A 17,452-nucleotide genomic window follows, 5' to 3' on the forward strand; every position below is an offset into this window, starting at 1 on the left:
TATTCCTTTGTCAGGCTGACCAGTGTTTTAGTTGCATAAGACTCCATTAAGGTGAATGTCTAATAACATATGGAACATGTTCATGAAACAGGACATTATATAGTGGAAAGGGCTTGCTTTAGAGTTAGGGTCCTAATTAAAATCCCAGCTTACTTGCTTCACAACGCAGAGCAAGCTATGATGTAACTTTTTTGAATTTACATTTATTTATAAAATAGATATGATTCGTACCTTGCAAAATTCTTCTGAAGATTAATAATTATATATGTAAAGTGGAAGTCATATAGTAGGCCCTGGATAAATGATTGTTGACATGATGATAATGTTTAGATATTTTGAACCACTTAAACATACCATTTCTAAAAGATCACTTCAAAGAAACTAGGGATGCCCCTTGTTGAATTGAGTATCTGAGGGGAGAGCAAGTTCTCCAAGGAGATCTCTATTGTAGAAATGGTAAAATTTTGCTTTTCTTAAGGTTTCTCATGCCTAATGGTTTAAATTCAGTTCAGGAAACATCTGTTGGACTTGGTACAGCTTGGGATTCAAAGATGAAAAAGATATAGGATTTGCCTCCAAGGAGCCCGATAGTAGTAGTGATGTTATAACTATAAAGCCAAGGATCAGTGTAGTTGCTGTAAGAAAGTAGGAGAAATTTTTTCTAGCTGGAGAATTTTAGACTTGATGGAAGATGGTATCTGAATCAGACTTTGAAGGATAGAATTATAACACGTTAAGGAAAACTAGTATTCTTCTAACATACATTGTATCCTATAGGTGCTTTATATTGTATATGCCAATATCTATAGATAGGTATTAACTCCATTTTATAGGTGAGAAACAGAGTCATAGAAATTATATGATTTACTATTAGTTAGAACCAACATTTGGATCTACATCTGTCTAATTCCAGAGCCCCATTTTTTTTCCCCTACTTCCTACACCGCTTAAGCAGAAGTATCATTTGATCCTACCGGGGGCAGAGTCAGGGATGGCCTAGAAATGAATACTGTGACCAAAATGACAAGGTATCTTTTTTGAGCAACCATTATTTTATTTATTTTTTATAGAAGTATAGTTGATTTACAGTGTTGTATTAGTTTCTTGTGTACAGCAAAGTGATTTTTTCATATTCTTTTCCATTATGGTTTATTACAGGGTATTGAATATAGTTCCCTGTGTTATATAATAGGACCTTGTTGTTTATCTATTTTATATATAGTAGTTTGTATCTGCTAATCCCAAACTCTTAATTTATCCCTCCCTCTTTCCCCTTTGAAAACCATAAGTTTGTTTTCTATGTCTGTGAGTCTGTTTCTGTTTTATACATAAGTTCATTTTTCTCATACTTTATTTTTTTTTAATAAATTTATTTTATTTATTTTATTTTTTGGCTGCGTTGGGTCTTCATTGCTGCGTGCAGGCTTTCTCTAGTTGCAGCAAGCGAGGGCTACTCTTCACTGCTGTGCACGGGCTTCTCATTGCAGTGGCTTCTCTTGTTGGGGAGCATGGGCTCTAGGCACGTGGGCTTCAGTAGTTGTGGCACGTGGGCTCAGTAGTTGTGATTCGCAGGCTCTAGAGTGCAGGGTCAGTAGTTGTGGTGCACAGGCTTAGTTGCTCTGTAGCATGTGGTATCTTCCCGGACCAGGGCTCGAACCCGTGTCCCCCGCATTGAGAGTTGGATTCTTAACCACTGCACCACCAGGGAAGCCCCTGTCTCATAGTTTAGATTCCACATATAAGTGATATATGGTATTTGCCTTTGTCTGTCTGACTTACTTCACTTAGTATAATAATCTCTAGGTCCATCCATGTTGCTGCAAATGGCAATATTTCTTTCTTTTTTATGGCTGAGTAGTATTCCATCGTGTATATATACTACATCTTCTTAATCCATTCTTCTGTTGATGGACATTTAGATTGCTTCCATATCTTGGCTATTGTAAAATAGTGCTGCTGTGAGCATTGTGGTGCATGTATCTTTTCGAATTATAGTTTTCTCCAGTTATATGCCCAGGAGTGAGATTGCTGGATCATATGGTAACACTATTTTTAGTATTTTAAGGAACCTCCATACTGTTTTCCATAGTGACTGCACCAATTTACATTCCTACCAACAGTGTAGTAGGGATCCTTTTTTTGTGCAACCATTATTGATCTCAAAAAAGGAGAAGGAAAGTTTAGTTATAAACATTTTAAAACATTTCAGTTCTTAGATTATTTGTAAATGTAGACTTTAAAAAATAGAATGTAAGAAATTATTTTGAGTCATTCTTTTTTATTCATTCAATAAATATTTTATTAAGTGCATACTCTGTATTGTGCTGGACATGGGGATTTGATGGTGAGGCAAAACAGGCATGCTCTTGCCCTCATGGAGCTTGTAATTTAGTGAGGGAGTCAAACAATGAAGTTTCATATGTCATGGGTATATGCTTTAAATACATATATTTATATTTCATATACATATTTTTTAATATTTTATTATTTATTTATTCATTTATTTGTTTATTGGCTGCATTGGGTCTTCGTTGCTGCACGCAGGCTTTCTCTAGTTGTGGCAAGCGGGGGCTACTGTTCGTTGCAGTGCACGGGCTTCTCATTGCGGTGGCTTCTGTTGTTGTGGAGCATGGGCTCTAGGTGCGTGGGCTTCAGTAGTTGTGGCTCACGGGCTCTAGAGTGCAGACTCAGTGGTTGTGGCACATGGGCTTAGTTGCTCCACGGCATGTGGGATCTTCCCGGACGAGGGCTCGAACCCGTGTGCCCTGCATTGGCAGGCGGATTCTTAACCACTGAGCCACCAGGGAAGTCCTCATATACATATATTAACATATAATATGCATGCATACATACGCTTTAAACTGCATAGTGCTGAGAATCTAGAAGATATACAATACTACATTTGAGAATGTTTAACAGAGAGACTCGACTTAGTTTAAGGCTTCTCTGAGGACTTGATGAATAAGTGAAGATCTTATGGATGAGTAGCTTGGTAGAGGAAATTCCAGGCAGCGAGAATGATATATGCAAAAGATGTGTGGTAGGAAGGAGCATGGTACATCCAAGGAACTGCAAGAAGGCCACTGTGGCTAGAGTTCCAGAGTAAGAAGTTGCAGAGCGATGAAGTGAGGCTGGAGAAGTAGGTGCCAGGGTCAGATTTCACCAGGTCACATAAGCCAGGTGCAGGGCAGCAAGAAGTTTGAGGAACTTACATACAACTTGTTATGGAACAAGATAGATTTCTAGCACAGGGCTTGTTGGTAAAGGAAATATAAACATGTAAATTACTATTTTAGTGTTACTTAACTCCCTAAGAAGTGGGTCAGACAGTAAAGAACTGTAAAAATCAAAGGAGAAGAATTCTTATCTCTGTGTACTGGGAGTTTCGGAAGGATTTCCCAGAAGATGTGAGCTTGACCTGTGTCCTGAAGGATGAAAGGAATGTGTCCCTAGTACACTACACTAAATAATCTTCTCAAGGCAAAGATCCTCTAATAGTTGTGATTCCTGAGCAGTACAGTTTTTGCTGATTGTTCTTACCACCAACAGACCCTAGAGTGAATTAGCCTAAGTTTTTCAGTTGAGGCTAGTAGGACATCTGTGTTCCACAATGCCTCTGTGAAACAAGTTTGATTTCACATATGGAACTGTTATTACTTCGAAATCTTGGCTCTAGGAAACACCTACTTTATTTGCTATCATCTAGTTTCCACCTCTGTAAACACTGAAACAGTGATTCTCAGCCTTGACTGTAATTAAAATTACCTGGAGTGTAATTATTTGAGATGAAGGATGTGTTAACTAACCATATCATGCTAATCATTTTGCAATATTTACAAGTATCAACTCATCATATTTTACGCATTAAACTTACATGATGTATTTGTGATATATGCATGTATAATATTATATATCTTGATAAAGCTGGAAAAAATTTTTAATTAAAAAAATTCATTTGAGGAACTTGAGCAATTAAATCAGAACCACAGGGAGGTGGGACCCAGGCATCAGTATTTTTTAAAGCTCCTTGGGTGATTGTAATATGCAGCTAAAGTGGAGAACCATTGTTTTAAAATAATTTTTAAAAAATAGAGATCATTGGAACTTTGCCCTTTATTCAACTATACACAAAAGTTGATGTTTCTTTTTTTTTCATTAGTTATCTGTTTTATATATATTAGTGTATATATGTCAATCCCAATCTCCCAATTCATCTCACCCCTCCTTTCCCACCTTGGTGTCCATACGTTTGTTCTCTACATCTGTGTCTCTATTTCTGCCTTGCAGACAGGTTCATCTGTACCATTTTTCTAGATTCCACATATATGCGTTAATATACAATATTTGTTTTTCTCTTTCTGACTTACTTCACTCTGTATGACAGTCTCTAGGTCCATCCACGTCTCTACAAATGACCCAATTTCGTTCCTTTTTATGGCTGAGTAACATTCCATTGTATGTATGTACCACATCTTCTTTATCCATTTGTCTGTCGATGGGCATTTAGGTTGCTTCCGTGACCTGGCTATTGTAAATAGTGCTGCAGTGAACATTGTGGTGCATGTGTCTTTCTGAATTAATGGTTTTCTCAGGGTATATGCCCAGTAGTGGGATTGCTGGGTCATATGGTAATTCTATTTTTAGTTTTTTAAGGAACCTCCATACTGTTCTCCATAGTGGCTGTATCAATTTACATTCCTACCAACAGTGCAAGAGGGTTCCCTTTTCTCCACACCCTCTCTGGCATTTATTGTTTGTAGATTTTTTGATGATGCCCATTCTGACTGGTCTGAGGTAATACCTCATTGTAGTTTTGATTTGCATTTCTCTAATAATTAGTAATGTTGAGCATCTTTTCATGTACCTCTTGGCCAAAAAATTGATGTTTCTTTTAAATTATTTGTTTGACTACTAATTTGAGAGCTGAAAAATAATAGGTCATGTTAAGGGAAGAGAGCTGAGATTGCTCTGTCTCCTTTTTTAGAATTTTCCAAGTTAGCAAAGTTGATGAAAAACTTGTCTGAAATGATTGTCTTAGTATTGTGATGCTTTAAACTAGTTTAGGTTGACATTTTTGGATTTACATGTTTTTTAGACCGCACTGAAAGATGCAGGAAATAGAGACAGTGTGACTCCCCAGTATTCCTTATGAGGCATTATATGGTGCTCTTAGTGGGTGGTTATAAGAACAAAAGTTTTGTTTTTTCCACTTTCATATATATTATTTATTTTGATCTCTTGACTCTGTGTGGGAGGTATTGTCCTCAGTGGGAGGGAATGGATTTCTTAAGGGTCACAGCCAGCTGATGAGCCTGGTATGTGTCCTTTCTACTACATCTCATTGCCTGTATTTGAGAATCTTAGTTCTTTCCTTTCCTCTCTGTTTCTAGTCCCAACACAGATGGTTTTCTTACCACAGAATTACCAACTCTGTCATCTCTGTTTCCCTATCCAATTTATTCGTCTGTAAGCATCAGTTTCTTGAACCTTCCACTTCTCCACAATTAGGACTCTTATGTTTTTTGGCTGCCTCATTCCTAGACTCTGGGGTTATTTACCAAGCTGTGGTTCCCAGTTCCTGAGAATCACTGGTTGTGTGCTAAAAACCCGATATTCTCAGTTGTCATCTTATTTGATCTAAAGTGGCATTTGACACAGTTGATCTTGTCCTCCTTCTTGAAATACTTTTTTTTACTTAGTTTCTAGGATATCAGACTTGTCTTGTTTTTTCCCTGCTTTTTGGACTCACCCTTGATTTCCTTTATTGGTTCTTCCTAATCTCCCAGGCCCTAAACCTATATGCTGATGACTCCTAAATTTATATCTCTAGCCTAGACTTCTCCCTTGAGAACTAAGACTCCTATATTAAACTGCAGTAATCAACATCCAGTGAAGGTACATATAAGTCTTTTTAAGCAAAGGAGTCGATCCATTTTAAAAAACACTAAGTACTTTTTAAAGATGTCTGAGCTAGGGCCTCTGCCCTTGAGGAATTCTAGTCTCGTGGAGAGGAGGCAGACCAATTTAAAAATAGCTTTAATCCATTGTAAGAAATGCTATAATAGAGTTATATACTGAGTGCTATAAGAAAGTTTTTCCTTAGAATATACATTTTAGTTTTAATCCATATATTAAATATTAATAAGGCTTAATTTAGTGGTTAGGGGTATTTTCTCTGTTTTAAATTGTTTGCAGAAACTAGTGCATACAGCCACTTGTTTGTTTTGTTTTGTTCGTTGTTTTTTTTTTGATCTAGCATACGGAATTGATTGAATTGAAGATGCGTATAGTTTGAGGAGCCAGATTGCTTGATTTGAGGGTTTATCACTGGCTAGAGAAGTGTTGATCACTGAATAAACATACAGGCAATGAAATTTGGTTTAGAGTATTTACATTCAAGTAACAAAAATTCTTTAATTTTATATTTAAAGGTAACTTGAGGTTACATTTCATGTAAGTTAATATAAAGCTGTTGGAATCAACCAAATGTGGACTGATGAAGTCTGATGAAGATTATCGTTAATGTGTTTTCCGTCATACAATCTTTTTTATCTCACATAATAATTCAGTGTCTTTCCAAATCTAAGAAAATCTAAGAAAAAGTACGGGATGATTCCAAAAGAACTGAATACTTGGAAAGTTTTTATTATTCAATAACTGCTTATATATGTGAATACATAGTCAAGACCAATGTTTATGTATGTATATTATACATAAATAGTTTAAAAAGCATTTTGTAAAGAAACTTCCACTGTTATTCCTACAATCTTACAAATGCTCAAAACGTGCCTTTGTGTCACTTGGTACACATCTGTACTGTAGTCTAATTCTTATTAGACCTTTGTAGCATATCCTATCAGTGTTTGAAATGTCAGCCATGATGCAGCCCTTCATTTCCTCAAAGCTGCATATTCCCGCCTGAATACTCTATGTTCATATAAAACCTAGTTACTGAGTAATATATTTTAAAAGTGTTTATTTTTGTCACCTTTTATAATGGTACTGCCAAAAAAAGACAGTCTTCCACCTTAATGAGAAGATTATCTCTCTCTGAACAGCAGGGTTTTGGGTTTTGGGTTTTGGTTTTGTTTTGTTTTTTTGCGTTTTTTTACCTTTCTGTAAAATAAGACAGATGCAAAGACCATAAATAACAAATGTATACCTTAATGAGTGAAAATAAGATGAACACACTTGAAACCATCACTCAGGTTAATAAATAGAACTTGTCAGCTACAAGTTGATCACAACTCCCTCCTTCCCCACAAAAGTAATCTCTGTCCAGACTTTAATGATAATCATGTCCTTGCTCTTTTAAATAGTTTATCATCCAACTGTTTACCTCTAGGCACTTAGTTAATCTTACCCATTTTTCAAAATTATATGTCTTTTGAGTATCTTTTGTAATTTCCCTCTCCATCCCTTTCTTTTCCTTATAATTTGTGTATTAACGAATCCAGCCCTTTGATTTGTAGAGTCTCCCTCAACCTGGGTTTTCTTGATTGTGTGCTTGTAGTGCATATTTCACTGACTTTGTATTTTCTGCAAATTGGTAGTTGGATTTAGTGACTTAATCAAACTCATGTTTGATCCCTTTGGCAGGACCCTCAGGTGTTGTGCTCTTTCATTAAGGAAGTACATAATGTCTGGTTGTTTTTCTTTCTGTGATTTTTAGCAGTTGTTGACACTCAACACCTAGTTATTCATTGGGGATCATGGTGATAGTCTAGAAGTTTCTTTTTTTTTTTTTAAGTTTTGTTTATTTATTTTTGGCTGCATGGGTTTCTTTAGTTGTGGCGAGCAGGGGCTACTCTTCGTTGCAGTGCACAGGCTTCTCATTGCAGTGGCTTCTCTTGTTGCGGAGCACGGGCTGTAGGCACGCAGGCTTCAGTAGTTGTGGCATGCAGGCTCAGTAGTTGTGGCTCATGGGATCTAGAGCTCAGGCTCAGTAGTTGTAGTGCACGGGCTTAGTTGTTCTGCCTCATTTGGGATCTTCCCAGACCAGGGCTCGAACCCATGTCCCCTGCATTGGCAGGCAGATTCTTAACCACTGCGCCACCAGGGAAGCCCTCTTTTTTTACTCATTAGTTGGATTACTTTTCTAAAAAGCCACTTCCTGTTAATATACATTTCATTACCCAATGGTATATGAACCACAGTTTAAGGATATTAACCTGTATAAATGGGAAATTCCTAGATAAACTTACTTTTGAACAGCACCTCTTGATGCTGAGTGGGAGCTTGATAAATCTGGGAAAATTAATTAATACATTTATTTGATAAGTATTTATTGAGTGCTTATTATGAGCACACACAATGCTCCCTGTTGAGGTACAGTGGTGAATAGGTCAGTCTACTAGGGGGGTTATGATAATGGCTATGAAGGAGGTGTTTCAGGGAGACCTGATTTAGATTGGTGGGTCAGAGATGGCCTTTCTAGAGAAGTGTCATTTAACTTGAAATGGGAAGGATGAATAGAAATTAGGTAGAGAAAGAGAGGAAGATTTCACTCAGAGAGGATATTATATTTAGTAGCCTTTTCCTGGGAAAGAGCTTGGCTTATTGAAAGATCAGAAAGAAAGGCCACTGTAGGGTGCGGGGGAGGGATAGATTGGGAGTTTGGGATTGACAGGTACACACTGCTATAAAAATAAAAAAAAATAAAAGAAAGGCCACTGTAGTTACAACATTGTGAGTTAGGGGGAGAGGGTTACCTTAAGAGGCAGGTAGGAGCCTAATCATGGGTAGTAAGACCTTATAAATAGTGTTACATATCTTGAGATTTATTTTAGGTACAGTACAGAAAATTTTACCCATAGACTTATAGTAGAGTCTGAGCCTATCTAATATACATCTCTTTAGCATATGTACACCTCCATAGGATGACTTTTCTGGAGGGATTGGAAAGTGATCATTCCCATTTGTTTCAGGCTTTGCAAAGCTACCCTGGATGCCATCCACACAAATGATGTTTGGATAGAGACAGTTAGAGGGTTGAAAAGAATCCTAAAAACTCATCTTCTGTCTATGTTCAAAGGTGTCTGGAGAAGCCAATGAAACTCAGATTGCAGAAGCATTGAAGCGGTACAGTGAACGGGCATTCTTTGTCCGGGAAGCTCTATTTCACCTTTTTAGCCTGACTCATGTGATGGAAAAAACAAAACCAGAAATTTTAAAGGTAAGAATAAGAAACTGCATATGAGAAATCTGAAATTGTCTTCCTAGATAGATGATAGTTTTGTGAAGAAAATTAGTGAAAATTTGCATTTAGTCTTTGGTTTTTTATAATGGGATTGATAATGTATAATTTCAGTTATTAGCCATAAATGAGAATGAGAGGAGATAGTTGCATAGTGTTACTGAAGTTTTATAGTAGTCTCATTTAAGCAATATAAATGCCTTCAAGTTCATATTTAACTGTCTAAAACCAATAATCACTGTGATATGTTTTCACCAGCTGTAGTAGAAAATGGAATATATGACTGGAATCAGGACACTGCTTTGTATATTACCCCTGTATTGCTTCCATATAGGCTTTTTTAAGAAATACAATATTGGAATTTTATAAGGCACTTTTCCATGCAATTTATGAACCTCCTGTGCTTTTGTAACTAATCTGCGTTATTCCTCAATTAAGATATTTTAACCAAGACAGCTTTTGAAAGGCAAGAAAGGAGGATTCTTAATTTTGTTGATTACTTAGGACATTGTTTGTCAGAATGTGGTCCTCTATCCATCAGAAGTCTGGGATACTGCTTATTTTAAGAAGCATATTCGTGAGAGGCTTCCCTGGCGGTCCAGTGGCTGAGACTTTGCCTTCCAATGCAGTGGGTGCGGGTTCAATCCCTGGTTGGGGAGCTAAGATCCCACGTGCCTCGTGGCCAAAAAACCAAAACATAAAACAGAAGCAATATTGTAACAAATTCAGTAAAGACTTTGAAAATGGTCCACATAAAAAAAAAAATCTTTAAAAGGGGCTTCCCTGGTGGTGCAGTGGTTAAGAATCCACCTGCCAATGCAGGGGACAAGGGTTCGAGCCCTGGTCCGGGAAGATCCCACATGCCACAGAGCAATTAAGCCCGTGTGCCACAACTACTGAGCCTGCGCTCTAGAGCCCGCGAGTCACAACTACTGAAGCCTGCATGCCTAGAGCCTGTGCTCCACAACAAGAGAAGCCCCCGCTCACTGCAACTAGAGAAAGCCAGCGCGCAGCAACGAAGACCCAACGCAGCCAAAAAATACATAAATAAATAAATAAATAAATAAATTAAATCTTTAAAAAAATAAAATAAAAAAAAATAAAAAGCATATTTGTGAACCTCCAAGAAATTTAGATTCAATAGGGCTGGGTACAGGAATTATAAGGAAAATTAAGAGTACCTCAGGAATTCGTGAGGTACAGGAATCTGCATTTTAATAATCCCCCAAGATAATCCTTATGCACATTCAGTTTAGAAACCAATGAGTATAGGACTATATTATATTTGATACCTCATTTAGTGGGCACGACAATCCCAAGAGATAAGTTTTATCTCCTGTTTTACAGATTATGTACCTGAGGGTCTGTGAGGTTAAGTAACAGAAAGTTAGTGTCAGAGCCAGAAATGCGTTAACCTCCCAGTTTCTTAGATTTTGAGAATGGGGTGTTTGGAAAGGAACCAGTAACAAACATTTAAGTCCTAAGGTGTTACCCCCAACATCTGTCACCTCCTATGTACATACCAGAGGATGTTGGCACTTGGTATATGCATTATCATTTTTTGGTTTTGGTTACTGTGAACCTGAGTAACAAAGGACCAGACCTCTAGTCCTGATCTGAAATATTTACTCATTCATTCATTCATTCATTCAGAGAATGATGCAGAGAGAAATGTGATTCTTGCAAAGGAGAGCAAAGAAAAAGGTGGTAGTTGGCTGAAGAAGTGTGTGTTGTTTTTTTTTTTTCTTTTTTTGGATGGGAGAAAAAAATAGCTTGTTTGTATGCTGATATTAATGATCCAGTACAGAATAAAAAACTGATAACAGGAGTGAAAGGGGAGAACAGCTGAAGCAGTGTCCTTGAGTAGACAAGAAGGGAAGAATCTAGCATATAAGTGGAGGGATTACCTTTAGAGAGGAGCCCCAAAAGGTCATTTATGGTAACAGGCAGGAAGACAGCATATGCACATGTGTATGCTGGTAAGGAGGTACATGTGGAAGTGAGAATCTGAAGTTCTTTATGATTGCTTCAGTTTTCTCAGGGTAACTGGAAGCAAGGTCTTCAGCCAGTAGTGAGGAATGGGGAGGATTTGTTGGGGATTTGAGGAGAGAGGAAAAGGAGAGAAGTAGTTACGTCAGCCAGAGGGAAGTGAATGGATTTTATGGTACTCTAACTTTAACAGTGTTCTTAAGGAACTGAATGTTGGGATTTGAAAGTGAAGTTTGCTTCTGGTTTACTGTCTTCAAGTCAGTAAGAATTTGTTTAGTGCTTAGCATATAATAGGCCCTGAACTAGGTCTTGGAAATACAAAGATGTTTTCCCTAAATAGAAAAGATTCTTTAGCCTTACAGAAAAATCTCTGGACATGAACAACTTGATACCTACCTTGACCAGGTGGACAGGAACTAAATATTGGTGAGTAACTGCTATGTCCTAGGCTCTGCACGTGAGGATAAAAAAGATACTTAAGACATCTTAGAAATTATTATAGATCAACAAAGTAATGTTGCTATATGAAGAGAGCTTATATTTATAAGTTGGATCAAAAGAGCTAATTTTTTTTTTCCAGCTTGTGGTTACTGGGATGAGAAACCACCCTATGAATTTGCCAGTGCAACTTGCTGCAAGTGCCTGTGTGTTTAACTTAACGAAGCAGGATCTTGCTGCAGGAATGCCTGTGCGACTCCTGGCTGATGTGACCCATTTGCTGCTCAAAGCCATGGAACATTTTCCCAATCACCAGCAGGTAAGCATATGGGAACTCCCATTCAAATAGTCCTTTTAGTGTCTCTTACCCATCTCCCACCTCCATACAGTTCATTTTAGTAGACCAAGCCTGGAAATTCAAATGCCTTTGGAGGCTGTGAAGTAATAAATTTATGGTGTGACTGAGTGCAGGACAATAGAGAAGTAGAAAACTAGAGAATGCTTTCCTTGCCTAAAAGTATTTCAGTCCAAATGTTGAGGGAAATAAAGCAAGCCATACAAAACATCTTGCACCTAGACCTTGAGTTAGTGATAATTTCAGCAAACAGACATAGGCGTAGAGCTTTTGTTCTGAGCCAGGCACTGGTTCATTACTCAAGTACTCAGTACTTAAGTACTGGGATAGAGAAATGAGTAAGACATGGATATTCTATTTCTAGCAGTATAGGTAGACTACAAAACCTGTCCTGTCCTCAGGATGAAAACTAAAAATGCTGCTTGAATTACATTTTTAACTCTTAAAATTTAACAGTGAGTTGGCAAGTTAGTAAAAAATACTCAAAGGTGCAAAACCAAGTAAAAATGGCAACCCAGATAGGTGAGTGGGTCATTAAAGCCAGCTTCCCTCATTGAGAGCAATTGCCAAACTAGATGAACTTTAAGCTTTGGTGTTCATGGACTCTGGAAGCCAGGTGAACAGAAGACAAAATAAGACCCACCCAAAGGCCACCAGAAGGGAGGGAGATTAGCTGGAGTTATCCTATTTATTACCCTATTTCTCATGTAATAGAAAAGATTAAAAAAAATGTGCAAGTAAACTTATATGGGCCCAGTGGAAGTCAGTCTTTGAACAGTAGGTGGGCAGAATAAAGGTTTTAAGAAATAAGTGGTGTTTTATCAATCTTTCTTTTTTTATAGAGTCTACCCCTATTTAAAAAATAAAATAATATTTTATTCAGGATTTTTTTTCTCCCTTTGGTTCTTTAGTTACAGAAGAATTGCCTCCTTTCACTTTGCAGTGACCGAATTCTTCAAGATGTTCCATTTAACAGGCAAGTGATAGCACTAGAACTTAAAATGGGGCAAAATGGAATTTTAGAAATATGTCTTGGGTCATTTCTTACCATTCAGGATATTCCTGGTGTACAATTAGTCAAGTGGGTGGGATTGTGCGTTGCCTTATAGAATGCTAAATCTACTTTCTCTAATTTAGTGCTTTGACATTCATGATAACAGATTGGCCCCTGTTTTCATAGCCCTTTGCATAAGAATTTATATTGATTATAGTTTTTAGAATATCTGCACAATATTGTGGGCTGAAGAAATTGAGGCATATAGAAATTCAGTGTCTTGCCCGTGGTTTTGTGACTAGTAACTGCTAACCTAGAAAGACTCAAGTCTTCTAGGCCCAGTGTTCTTTTCTCTGTATCATACCTCATTATTATTGTTATTTGATATTTAATTATAGAAGAAACTTTTTAAGCAGAGGTTAAGGGAGACCATATAGCTGGATTCCAGTAAGTATAAAGGGTTTCCTTGTTTTCTAAGATGTGATTTGGGAGCTAAACAGGTTTTTTTTTTTTTCCTTTTACTATTTTAAAATATAATTTTTTAATGATGGTATTTTGAAGAAGAAATTTATACTTTATGATTTAATGAGAAATGTCTTTCTCAAGCAGTAATTTTACTGTGAATTACTTTTATTTGGGTAACAGTACACTGTTAACTGGCATGGCTGAGGCAATGAAGTATTCCATTTACTATTTGAAATAAATAGTTTGGATAAAAATATAACTACATATATCTCATGTAGATTGCTAATTTTATTTTATAAATATATTGAGCATCTGTATTGATCCCATGAAGTCATAGGTAGAAAAGACATAATCTCCTAAAGAAAATTATAAACTACCCCAGGGTTGGCAAACTTTTTCTTAAAGGGCCAGATAATAAATGTTCTAGGTTTGTGAGCCATTGGGTCTCTGTTGGACCTACTTAACTCTGCCGTTGTACCTCCAAAGCAGCCATAGACACTTTATAAACAAATGGGGATAACTATGTTCCAATAAAACTTTAGAAAACAGGCAGCTGGGCCCACAGCTATTAAGATCACTCAAGGTAGGCTATCATTTGCCCTTGATGTAGCCTGTGCACTCTGCTAGAATTGAGCTTCTTTGTGGTAAGAGACGGTGATTGGTTCATCTTGCCCCTAGTACTTAGTACTTAGTACTTAAGTGGATGTTTAATGGATGGATGGATGAATGAATGAATTATGAGTATAATAGAAGACAATCATTCATAGAAGAGGATGACAGACTGTACTGGGCCCCCAAGCAGAGGGAAAGATTCCATCTGCTTGGTGATCATTAAAGATTTCATGTTAGTGATGGTATTTAAGATAATAAAGATAACAACTAATGTATGAAGCACTTACCAGGCACTGTGCTAAGTGTTTTACATATGCTTATTCAGTCCTTACAGCAGCCCTGTGAAATTGTTACTCTTGTAATCTTCATTTTACAGATGAGGAAACAGAGGCACAGAGAAGTTTAGTAACTTGCTCAAGGTGATAAGATAGTAAGTAGCAGAATTTAGATTTAAATCCAGACTGACTCCAGAGCTTCTACTTTTTATATCCATGCCATATTGCCTTGAAAATGAAAGCTGGTTGAGTTGATTGTTTTGTGTTTTGGGAACTACACAGATAAAGGCACAGAGGAAGACAATACTAGTAAAAAATTAACCTTTATCAAAAGTTTGGAATGTGCCAAGTTCTGTACTAAGTCTTAAGCTTTATGTGTGATATCATATACAGCAGTCCTATGGAATAGATCATATTATTTTACAGACAAGAAAATTGAAGTTCAGAGAGATTAAGGAAGTTGCCCAGGGTCCCAAAGTTAGTAAATGGTGAAGGTGATATTTGAATGCAGGCTGATTCCAAAGTGTATCATGTTCTTAATGACCTGACTGCATTGCCTCACATGATAAAATAGTTTATTTTATTATTGTCATTAACATTAGATAGAGCTAGAATTCCAACCCCAAAATTCAAAGAACTTTGGAATCTGCTCTTAACTACCAGGCTATATTACCTCATAATTATGGGCATGTTTGGGGACTAGTAAAGTTTCCACATGTCATATCCTCTCTTTTCTTGCTTTCTTTTTTTCTCTATAGCATATGTCAGTACCTAAGCAAACCATATATTTTACTTATTTATTTATTATCTGTCTTCCCACTATCTGTAAGCTCTAATGAGAGTAGAGGTATTTTCTGTTTTGTTCACTACCCTCTCTCCAGCACCAAGAACAGTATCTAGCAAAAAACAGGAGCTCAATAAATGTTTCGGAGTGAATGAATGAATGTTCCCATTGTGCTAGGTACTGGGAGGAACCCAGAAAATACTTTAAATTATTGCTATAGTATAGAAATCACTACAGAATAGAAATATGTTGTAATTCTAGAAGATGAATGCCAGATATTTTTGACCATATTTTCCAAACTCTTGTTCCTTTACAAAGTGTTGTCAGAATTAATAATGACACCATCCCACAACACTAAGTGCACTTGTTATTCTCTTATCAATTAGGAGGAATTTTCCCCTTCCTTCTCACCTACCTAAATTGTAGCATCAGTTCCCAGCTGGAGCTTTGAAACTATGCCTGGGGCCTCCAGGATTAATTCATGAAACTCTGTGTGTTTTCAGGTTTGAAGCAGCCAAGCTTGTCATGCAGTGGCTCTGCAACCACGAGGATCAAAACATGCAAAGGATGGCAGTTGCAATCATTTCCATCCTGGCTGCCAAGGTGCCTGAACTCTTGTTGAATAATTTTCTGTAGGAAACTATTTCCCATGACAGTTACTATTTTTCCCCAAATCTGTGTGCCAGTGAGGTTTTGGTAAGCCAGGTAACTTACACAAGCTGTATTCGGTATTGTGGAATTCCAGGTTGATCAGAGATTTTAGTCTGACCTTTGGAGTCTGTTACAGTGAATGATATAAAACTCACACTGGTGAATTCTTGGACATTTACTTTGTCTTCTGCTTGCTTGCAGCTTTCTACAGAACAAACTGCACAGCTTGGTGCTGAACTCTTCATTGTCAGGGTAAGTCTGTACAGACTCCTAAACAGTTTTCATTTGCATTATTTTCAGGCAGTGTTGTGTATCTTCTGACATTTTATATTTTAAAAGATTATTTTTGTTACTTCTAAGTGAGTGAATTAATTTCTCTTCATTGAGGCAGCTTTACTCCTTAACAGAGATGGAAAGAGCCCTGAACTAGGAGTCAGATGACCTGGGATCTAACTTGTAAACTCACTTTGTGAATTTAGATAAATTACCTGGACCATTGGGGCCTGAATAAACCTTAAGATCCTATCTAGTTCTAAAATTCTGTGATTTTGTTATTTATGAAGAAAATGTAGAGTCTCTATTTTAGGCATAAGGTTGTGCTAGATGCTTTAGGGAAGAAGATAATGTAAATAGCTGATATATGATTTTACTTGCTTCAGTTGAGGACTTAATGTAGTGAACAGTGAAAGGTTAAAAGCTTTAAAGAGAATAAATTTAAACCATGCCTTAGGGAGGACTGAAGGAAAAAGTCCACTTAGGAGCTGCTTGTTACAATCCTGGCGTGAGATGTTTGAATAATAATAGTAGATGGAAAAGTCAAATGAGAGACTCCCTTTTTCTATAACTTACAAATTATGTATGTAATGAGAAAGTAAGTCACTCATTGGTAAATATGTATAGGATACTCATCAGGTACCTACCACCTTACTAGGTGTTAGGGATCTACACTGAATTATATCTATAATTCCTGCCCATAAGAAATTCACAGTATAGTAGAGAAAATAGCTATGTAGACCTGGTCGTAATACAGTAATGCAGTCTAATAAATATATAATAATAAGAGTGATATGAGTGAAAAAAGCAGTGTAAAAAGAGGTAAAGGCTGTGATGGTATTAAGGAAGGAGTAGTCAATATATCTGGGCTTATTCCCAGTTCTATCACTTACTAGCTGTGTGATTTAAGACACGTCACCTAAATTTTCTTAGGGATGATAAAATGCTTTATACAGTTGTTATGAAGATTAAATAAAAAGGAAAAAAAGATTAATTGAAGGAATATGCTAAGTGCCTAGCACAAAATACGATACGTATGTTAGATGAGTAGAAAAGGATGCTGATTTTATTTATTTTTACTCTTTTCAGGGATGACATTTTAGTTTTAAAAATGGCTTTTTATTGCTGTACATGTGTTTCAGTAATTTTGGCAGGAGGTGTACTCAAAGATATTAAGGAAGTAGTACACTCATATGCTTTGGGAGAAAATTGTTTAGTTTAAGTAGGAATTAGCGGGAATTAATAGTAGTAGTAATGATGATGCTACCTAACTTTTTTTTTAAGCCCTTAATTATCACCCGCAATTTACAGATGAGGAAACAGAGTTAAATTGGCAAACAAGGTTACACAGTTAGTCAGATGCAGAGATTATATTTAAGCTCAGGTAGCCCAATTCTAGTGCCACACTCTTAGCCACTAT

The 17,452-nt window shown here is 36.8% G+C and overlaps 1 protein-coding gene across 1 annotated transcript in view; it reads left to right on the forward strand.

Moving 5' to 3' along the window:
* The window catches only part of ZYG11B (zyg-11 family member B, cell cycle regulator), a 75,598-nt gene that overhangs the window by 28,450 nt on the left and 29,696 nt on the right, over positions 1-17,452 (forward strand). The window contains exons 4-8 of the mRNA XM_036858969.1: positions 9,035-9,175; positions 11,766-11,942; positions 12,890-12,954; positions 15,612-15,711; positions 15,961-16,011. Coding sequence (XP_036714864.1) covers positions 9,035-9,175; positions 11,766-11,942; positions 12,890-12,954; positions 15,612-15,711; positions 15,961-16,011 — 534 coding nt within the window. The remainder of the gene's footprint in view (positions 1-9,034; positions 9,176-11,765; positions 11,943-12,889; positions 12,955-15,611; positions 15,712-15,960; positions 16,012-17,452) is intronic.

This window comes from Balaenoptera musculus, chromosome 1, assembly GCF_009873245.2.
Source record: "Balaenoptera musculus isolate JJ_BM4_2016_0621 chromosome 1, mBalMus1.pri.v3, whole genome shotgun sequence".
NCBI lineage: Eukaryota > Metazoa > Chordata > Mammalia > Artiodactyla > Balaenopteridae > Balaenoptera > Balaenoptera musculus.